Source organism: Halyomorpha halys, unplaced genomic scaffold, assembly GCF_000696795.3.
Source record: "Halyomorpha halys isolate HHAL.00 unplaced genomic scaffold, Hhal_1.1 Scaffold1052.1, whole genome shotgun sequence".
NCBI classification, from domain to species: Eukaryota; Metazoa; Arthropoda; class Insecta; order Hemiptera; family Pentatomidae; genus Halyomorpha; species Halyomorpha halys.
In genome coordinates this window covers 123,256-132,978 of record NW_027106745.1, presented here as the reverse complement: position 1 = coordinate 132,978, position 9,723 = coordinate 123,256, and the positions used below count along the sequence as shown (strand labels likewise).

Sequence of the window (9,723 nt, the reverse complement as noted above, 5' to 3'; positions counted from 1 at the left end):
TATTACATAATTGTCGCCCAACAGGTGTGCTCTAATTCTTTATTAATTATGGTACGGCGATCAGAACAAAGCTTTTTAGAGGAGTTAGATTTAAATAAGTTTGTTTTTATAACTTAACTAGTAAATGATGGAGGATAAAGTAAAGGTAACTGGGGGTAGAGATCCTAAAGATGTGATTCCTGTAAATAGTGTCCATGAAAATAAATTAGATGAAACAGATTTGGTTTCAAATTCAAATGTTGAAAATGGAAATTATTTTGATACTAGTAACATGTTGCAACAATTAATGATGATTAATTATTTTATGTATTCTTATTTGAGAGTGGTTTAGTTTATTCTTAATTTAAAACAAATTTGATCCTTTTTTTTTTTCTTTCAACCTTTATTCTTTGAAATTTTTCCAACATTTCGACCCTCTGGCCATTCTCAAGGATACCTTCAATATTGATGTAATTTCCTTTTTCAAATCTTAAAGTTCAGGCTAATTGCCTTCTTTCTTCCTTCCTTAAGTTGCAAATGTAAATGAATAAGGAAGAAAAGTGTTTTGTGAAAGTTTTAAATTTAAGAAAAAATTTTTTAGAAAAGGTTATATGGGACAAAGGCAATTAGCCTGCAACTTTAAGATTTGAAAAAGGAAATTACATCAATGTTGAAGGTATCCTTGAGAATGGCCTGAGGGTCGAAACGTTAGAAAAATTTTAAAGAATGAAGGTTGAGAGAAAAAAAAAAGGATCAAATTTGTTTTAAATTAAGAATAAATTAATGATGATGTTAAACAAAAAATTTGATGAACAAAATAAAGAGCAAAGAAAAAAATGTGATGGGCAGGATGAAAAGCGAGAAATAATGTTTTTAAACGATATACATAAACTAAAAATATAACTAAAATCACTTATATATAAATATCAACTACTGATTAAAAAAGAGGATATTACAATTTATATATATATATATATATATAGTTCGGTATGTATTCCTTTCTTCTATCTTCAACGTTCACTCGTTGATATAAAAAAAAATCGATTGTAGTGCAATGATGATGATTGCTATGATTCACTATGTAAATATTTTATTGATAATTGTTATTGTCTTCTATTTCTTCTTAGATTATTCTTTTTCTATAACTATGATAGAGATATGACAAAAGTTGAAAAATTTTAATCCACCCACTCAACATAGCAGTAATTCAAACAGACTTCGGAAGGATGCGTGCCACCATCTTGAATATCTTGAATGAAGCATCTTTCCACCATATTTGACAGAGAAAAATTAGTTAGCTTGCTTTTTGGTTTAATACAACAAATAAAAATACTGAAATGATACGTATCTAAATACCAAATAAAAACATAACTAAAATCATCTATACATAAAAAACAACTATTTATTAAAAAAGAAAATATTACAATATATGTATATATATAAGTTACAATAGGTCTCGAGAAAGAATTAAATAAACACAAGAAAAGCCACAGAGTATATCTTGATTTAATATATATCACAATTTACAATAATTACGTTTTCCTATTGTTACATATGGTTTACGTATGGAGCTAGGTAATATGATCCATAACTGTGTCATCATACCTTAACTCCCCCCTACCAGTTTACGAATAAGCCTTGTAAACTTCACAGAAAGGACAAACGTATATATAATAAAAAAAATAAAAGTATATATGAAAATAAAACTGAACTACATAATTGCAAAAATAAATTCAATTCTTTCAGATATTTAACAATACAAATATACTAACAAAATAAAGATTCCAAAAACTCTACTTTTTAAAAGAAAAATACAAACTGCCAAAAACAGTAAAAAAAACAAAATATATATAACAAAAAAAAAAACTTAATTACATGCTATGAGGGGGAGAGAACCCTCCAGATCCTTCTGGCTTTAACATAGCAGGAATTTTGAATTGCTCAACGTGGACCGTCCTTCGGTTCACGCAAACTCTCGATAGTGACAACATTATGTTGTCTGAGGACAATCACCCTAAATGGACTCTCATAACGCAGTAACTTCTTACCTCTATTAGTCCCCACTTTTCAATAGACTATGGTCCCTAGTCTGAGGTCCCCAATTACGTCCCGAAGATTGAGATTCTGATGCCCCACTCACCTACAGTTTTCTCTCTCGATGCCCCCCTGAACTTTCTCCCACAATTTCTTCTTGGCCACATTATTGCTTCTTATATCTTTCCCTGCAGTAACTGTTTCCCTGAAGTTCCTACGATCTCCCTGAAGCTCAAAAAGGATCTCAAAAGGGGAAAACCCAATGATGGTGTGGATCGAATGGTTGTAAGCTGCGACCTCCCTGATCATAGCCTCGTCGGGTTCCAATCCCTTGTCCATGTTATACATGGGCAGGTGGTCACTCAGTGTGCTATGAAGCCTCTCGATCCCACCCCTGCTCTTGGGGTGTCCTGGAGTATTAAAGTGCCAGCGCACCTCTAATTGCTTCATTTCTTCTCTGAGTAGGGAATTATCAAACTCCCGGCCCCCATCTGACGAAATACAGTCGGGAACGCCGTAAAACTGAAACCAGGTGCGCAGTGAACCTAAAACTGATCTGTCCTTCACCTGACACGCCATTGCCACTTTACTGAATTCATCCAGGACTGTGAACCATTATTAGGATTATCCTCTGCATACCCCATCAAAAGTATCTGCGTTTTAGGGCTAAGAATTTTTCATTTACTTCCCGATGATTCGTTTTCCCCTGATGGTTCGAGAGGGTGACTTCTTCCTGCCTCTTCTCGTCTCTACTATCAGTGTACATCGGATGAAACCGCGGTCTAATCCCACTTGCTCTGAACGCCAAAGTCTCTTAATTTTTTCCCAAACCACCGCATTCCCTACATAAATATGGTACGTCTTACCCGGCTTGGACACATCATTGAGTGCCCTGCAAATTTTGCCGTATTCAATTTTCATTATCCCTGCAGTCCTAGTCTTCCAGATGATTTGTCGGGGTTTGTCATTAATAATTTCTTCCAGCTCTTCCATTTCCGTAGGTCTACCCCCATCAGAGTTGCCGTCTTCCAATGGTTCTGCGCTCCCATTCCTTCCCGGCTCTTCCGGTTCTTCATCTTCCCCTGGGGTTCATTCTCTCAAAAATTGCCGGACGACACCGGACGGTTCCATTCGGTCTTCAATGGCATTGATGGTAATTGTTCGCGAGAGACAATCTGCGACAACGTTATCCTTACCCGGCATATATAATATTTCCATGTTATATTGGCTTAGGAGCTCCTTCCACCAGGTGACTCTCGCCGACGATTCCTTTAACTTTCCTACCCTACTGAAGAGGGCGGTGGTTCGTGTGAACTCGGAAATTCCTGCCGAACACGTAGGATCGGAAATGGTCCATGGCCCACACGATCCCCAATAGTTCTCTCTCAAGGGCACTGTATCTAGTCTCCGCTGTCGTTAAATGCCTATTGCTGTATGCGACTGGGCGCTCACCCCTGTTATCCTCTTGAGACAACACGGCTCCCAATGCGTACTCACTCGCGTCGGTTGTAATAGTGAAGGGTTTCTGAAAGTCCGGGAACGCGAGGATGGGTTCTCTCTGTAATACCTCCATACACCGGCGGATATTATTTTTGATCATTGGTGTGATAACGGTTTTACTTTCCTTTTTTAACAGATTATTAAGGGGCATCAAATGGCCCGCCATTTCTGGTCCTAAGCGTTGATAATAGTTGAGAGCTTCTAATAGCCTCCGAATACCTTTCACGTCTCTCGGCACTGACATCTTTCGCAGCGCCTCCACCTTATGTGTATCTGGTTTGACCCCTTCTCTTGAAATCGTGTGACCCAAAAATTGTATTTCCTCCCGCCCAAGTGTAGATTTCTCCTGAGACAGCTTGAGCCCAAACTGCCATACCCTCTGGAAGATGATTCGCAAGTGGTTGATATGTTCTTCCTCTGTTTTACTAAAGACTAAGAGGTCGTCCATATAGACTTGGCACATAGATTCATCTATTCCACGTAAGAACTCGTCCATGAGACATTGAAACGTAATTGGGGCGTTCTTTAACCCGAATGGCATTCTTGTGAAATGATAATGTCCCCTTTCGAACGTAAACTCTGTCTTAAATTGGTTAAATTCAAACCGAATTTTCTGTCGCCACTCCCTCACTCGGTGTACCGCCCCTATCTGCGTCTTTCCGTTCCCCTGAGACCGGAGATAAGAAATATCCTTTCCCCCTATCTGGACAAGCCATTTACTTTTGTCTATTTTTGTCCGCGCTCCCACCTTGTCTAGGAGGTCACACCCGATAATCGCCTGGTATTCCCTTGGCATGCTTCCCACAATATGAACAACTAGTTTGTTTCCACTAGCCCCCCATCTACTCAACCCCACCTCCACTTCTCCCTCTATGCTACAGGGTCCACCCAGGGTGATTAATTGGCAATTACATACCTGAACCTGGAGTGTTTTCTCACCCTCCATACATCCTCTCCAATGCTTCCCGACATAGGCTGGTATGCGAGCTCCCTGTATCGATGAGGTACCTCACTCTGCCAACTCGGATAATAGGCAGACCACCGCCACCACTCTTCACGCTATAGTTTGCCAGTATGTGGTTGCCCCTCTGCCTACACCCTCCTCAGATCTCTGCACGAGTTCTCCTTCCTCTGGTCCTCCGTCTCCAGCTTCTACGTCCACTGTTGTGTTCACCTGTACTCCCCGTCTCCTCCATCTCTTCATCTGTCTCCGACACAGCCGAGGCCGCCGACGACTCGCTTGCCGACCCTTCGTGTCTGACTCAACTAGTTCTACGCCGTATCTTCTGGGCATTAACTTCCATGGGTTCCCCCTGGTCTGGATCCCTCCTCCTGTACATGTAAGGGCATTGTTTGGCAATATGCCCCTCATTTCCACACTCAAAACATTTGTTGTGCCGGCACTGGGCCACCAGATGTCCCACCTTTCTGCATTCATGACATCTCCGATCATCCTTACGTCCTTTTTCTCTTGGTTTCACCTGGTTCGGTCTTTTATCGCCATTTCTTGCTGTCCTCTTCTTCATGTATTCTCCATCTCTCCTTCTCCACGTGCTCTGTGGATTCCTGGAGCAATTGTACTGAACTCTAGTCCATTCCGATTCTTCGACTTCCATGTGCGCCTCCTCCTCTCTGGCACCGGCATCCATTAAATCCTGTGCACACTCTACAAAAGATCTGTCCTGTAGCAGAATTTCTTTCTTCCCAATCTCTTTTGCTAACTGTACTTTCAGTATTGCCTGATAAAAAAAAACATGTGGGCCTTGACCTGGTCCATCTCGATCAACTCACTTAATTTGTCGGTAATCCGATTATAACGCGCCAGCATAATGCCCTTTGGATTGTCCTTTTTTCCTTCTTTCCCGGAACATCTGAAATATGTCTTCCTCCAGGGCCCATCATCCACCTCCATATGCCTTCTTCAGCCATTCCTTTATGGTGTTCCAGGGTGTTTCCTCGTCTGCTTGTATCTGGTTGAGGATGCCCCACTTGACTCTGCATACTACAGCTGCCTTGAGTTCTTCGGCATCGCCACCATCCAGCAGTCTCTCCTCATTCTTAGCCTGAATCCTCCCCATCAGCCGGTCACCTGCTTTTATAAAATGGCTCAGTTCTCCAGGTTCCCCAGTGAATTTCCCGGTGTCTTTTATGTCAAAATTCCCTGCTCGAAACTTGGCGAACCAATTTTGGCACATGTACTCTGTTAAGGCATTATCCCCATAGACCCCGCATATTTTTTTATGTGCCTCTGCAGGTAGTTTTCTTTTTTTGAAGTAATAAAGCAAAATGTGCCTATAATGCACGATATTTCCGCCCATTCTTCTCAGCTGGATCACAAACACAATACTGACCTAATCTTAACAAGTGTTAACAGACATAACTGTTTACATATTTCAAAGAGGATAAACAACCCTCTGTTGGGATTAATTGCATCAGAAACAATTGACGTATTATAAACAAAACATCAATACAAAAACCGAAAGGACTTATTTGCTTAAGGACTTGATTTACGAGAGGACTTATATATTTATAATGTTATGTAATCTTATCCACCTGTTGTCATTATATAGGAATGTTAATTTGAAATAGTGTTGTGAATTATTTAACCTATCATAACTAGTATACCAGTTTGCAATCATGTTGAGAGCCGTTGCATGTTAATATTCTCTATACTTGTTATGTCTAAGTGTCTAATTATGTATTTAATTTGAATCTGTATGTGTTTAACAGATATTAAAGTTCTGTCATCCCTACATTGAATCCAATGAACACAGGTTTTTAACTAAATTTTTAATCTCTCTGACAGCTCTATGGTCTGTGAAGGACCATGGTCTTTTCTACAAACCTCTCCATGCTGCCCTTGGTCATTCTCATCCATCTCCCAACTTCAAGCATTCTCAGGTTCACTTCCACATCATCTTGCTAGCACAACCTGGGTCCTCCTCCCTTTCTGTTTCCTTCTTGATATCCCTTCATAATCATCTTTCACAAGATTGTATGCCTTGTCAGAGAATCATAATGAGTTGCTGGGAGACCCAAGTAGAATAGGTAGGTGATGGCAAAGAAAGACCCTTTTGATTACTACTGTTTTTGGGTCAGAGATGAGATAACTTGGCCTTTTTTTTTTTCTTTTTTTTTTTTTAGTATATTGTGGACTATAATTTTTAGTAGCCTTCAGCAGTAAATTTTTAAAATTCTTAGAGCAAATTTTAGAAAGCACAAATGTTTACCAAGCAAGGCAGCAGAAGATGGAGATTTGTATATTGTGAAGTAATAATGAATTAAAGAAACCGATAACATGTGGGCTAAAACTACAAAACCTGATGCAGTTTTAACTTAAAATTATGTAAATATCATTAAAATAAAATTTGAGGTTTATTTTTGGTGAAATATACAAATTTATAAAAACTAGTGAATTTTTTTTTCCAAAAAAATTCTTATTCCTCTGAATTTACATGAATCACATGTATATAATATATAATGGGTTAAAGATTATATTATGTTCAGGAATACTATTTTGAACATAGGGTAATATTTTCAGTCTCTAGTACATTCACTAAAATTGTTATTTCAATATTTCTTGATATTTATTTGGAATTAATTAGAAATATTTCATAAAAATTTTGTAGGAAACTTAATCCTTTATAAGATTGGTTATTACATATTTGAGACTATACTGTTAATTTTCCATGAGAGGGTCAATATGTATAACATATCTGAAATCCATCTTTGCTCTACCTTTTGTAAGCCAAAATGATATATCTTGTGGGCTAATTGTGTTAATTCTAAAATCTTATCCATTTTCAAATAGAATTTCCTCCTGAGGTTGCCTGCAACCTTTATAATATTTTTTTGAAGTTTCATAGGTTGTGTGACTGGTACACAAATTACACCTCAGCTTCAAGGTGTTCATAATAGAAATCCCAATGGGTCAATTTAAGATTTTAATATTGATTCAACTTGTGCTATTTAAAACCAACTGTAGCTAGATAGAAATGGACAGAACATGTCACCTCATCTACAATGTGTTAGCTTATAATATTGTTCCTGGATCCTCAGTTTTTCTATTAATATTAATAACTTCAGGAACTTTTGAAAAAATAAATAATGTTTTTGTACTTATTAGATGTGTTATGAGGTTAATAGTGATACTTTTGATTATTTGTTTTCAATAAAATTGTTATTAATGCCTTGAAACTAAAACAATTATAATCTATAAGTTTTAAATCACAATTATAATTATTGCTTTTAATCCTGTATTATTATTGACTAAATAATTTATGATTAAATGACTAATTATATATATCACAATATTGGTCTTAGATTGATTCACAGTTATATTACATAATATTGCTTGATTTATATTACAAATAGTAATGAATTGATCTCAGAAGGTCTTATTTTTCTGGTAATTGTATGTATAAATTGCATTATTTTAGGTGTGTTTTATATATGTTTTAGTGAAAATATTAAACCTACTGGAAGCAGTTTTTCTTTTAAAAAAAAGCGTGATGTTCGTCCTCTACGTAAGTCTATTAAAGATGATGCTATTCCAGGAACATCAAAAAATGAACCAAACCTAGATCAGGTACGTATGAATATCATTTTTCATTGTAACTGTTAAGGCTACTCAATCATCTTTATTTTTTGTTTCATTGTAAATTAATTATTTCCCTTACATTTAAGATACATTTTTTTTTTTTAAGGTTTAGTTTTGTTAACTTAATTGAGGAATGAATCAGAACCCCCAACTGTAACTTATGTTTCTTAGACATTATATATCATTATTTTTTATTAAAAACTAGGGATTCCTAAGACAGGTCTATAGACAATATATAGTTAGTTTTTTCTGGAATATATATGCCACATCTTGTTTTTATTCATTTTTCACACTGAAATTTATTTATGTAATATGTAGTAAAGAAGAGTATTATTATTTTGAAAAATATTGATTCTGAGCTTTTATCTGACTACCGCAGAGCCTAAAGAAGTGTATTATGTTTAGGGGTGCTCATTTTTCGCTTTTTTTTTCAGTATGTAATAATTTTTTTGAGCAAACGGTCAACCTATTTCCAAGTTTGATTGCTCAAATTGTTTAGTGAGATCCTCTTATTGTTTTAAATAATTTAAACTCCAAACACTGAAAAATTATTGCATTAAATGAGTTAAGTGTGTCCGTTTGTAGCTTTTGTTACCATTTTATGAATGAACTACTTCACCGATTTTTAAGCTAGATGTCTCAATTTACTCAATACTATCCTGTAGTGTTTGAACCAATTTAAGCTCAAAATACTGAATTTTTTTTTCATTATATTTCATAATCTCTGTTGCCGACTACATGTTTAATAATTTAATCTATTAATTACATATTTATAATTTTGTAATTTCAATTAATGTTTATTACATCATATCGTCATAGTGAGTTATATTTTGTTGTCACCAATCTGGTTGTTTTCAATACTACACACTAAATTACACCTATGGTATTAAGGGAAGTCCAGTCTGGCCAAACCAGCTTTTATTTTCTCATTTAACTGCAGGAAGCTTTATATTTAGAAATATATCTATCGTCGATATCAGTTTTAAGTTCATTATTTTCCAAAGATTATTATTTTTTAATTCCAAGTTATCTTTTATTATATTTTCAGCTGGCAATTTTTAGTTTCCTCTTTTTAAGATATTTTTATTTTTAAATGACAGCACTATCTCTGACTGTGATGAGAAACAACTGCATTGCACATTAGAAACTGTCTACAGTGTCTTTCACCAACCCTTTTCTCCATTTATATCAATGATCTTCTTGATTTCATTCACCACGCACAGTACCACCTATACGCAGACGATCTCCAAATCTATCTGTCCTTCCATCCCTCCGAAATTCTTGAGGTCATCCAAAAGATACAAGAAGATATTGACAGCATTAACGCATGGGCGTCTAACAATGATTTGAAGCTGAATGCCAAAAAAACGAAGGCCATTCTTATTGGTTCCCAGCGCCTCCTTCATACCCTCCCTTACTGTCCTCTACTATTCCTTAACAACCAATCGATTCACTTCTATCCTACAATAAAAAACCTTAGTGTCACCTTTGATCAACACCTCTCCTGGAATAACCATATTTCCCAAATCACACGCAAATCCATAACTGTACTCAAACAATTCCGTAATTCCATTCCTCAGAACGCTCGTCAGCTCCTAGTATCCTCTCTC

General features: G+C 36.4%; 1 protein-coding gene across 1 annotated transcript in view; it reads left to right on the top strand.

Annotated features, from left to right (window-relative positions):
- LOC106688103 (putative leucine-rich repeat-containing protein DDB_G0290503) overlaps positions 1–9,723 on the top strand; it is a gene marked incomplete at both ends in the record, with an annotated part of 171,142 nt that overhangs the window by 154,886 nt on the left and 6,533 nt on the right. Inside the window, 1 exon segment of the mRNA XM_067045074.1 lies at positions 7,975–8,101. Within this exon segment, the coding sequence (XP_066901175.1) occupies positions 7,975–8,101 (127 nt within the window).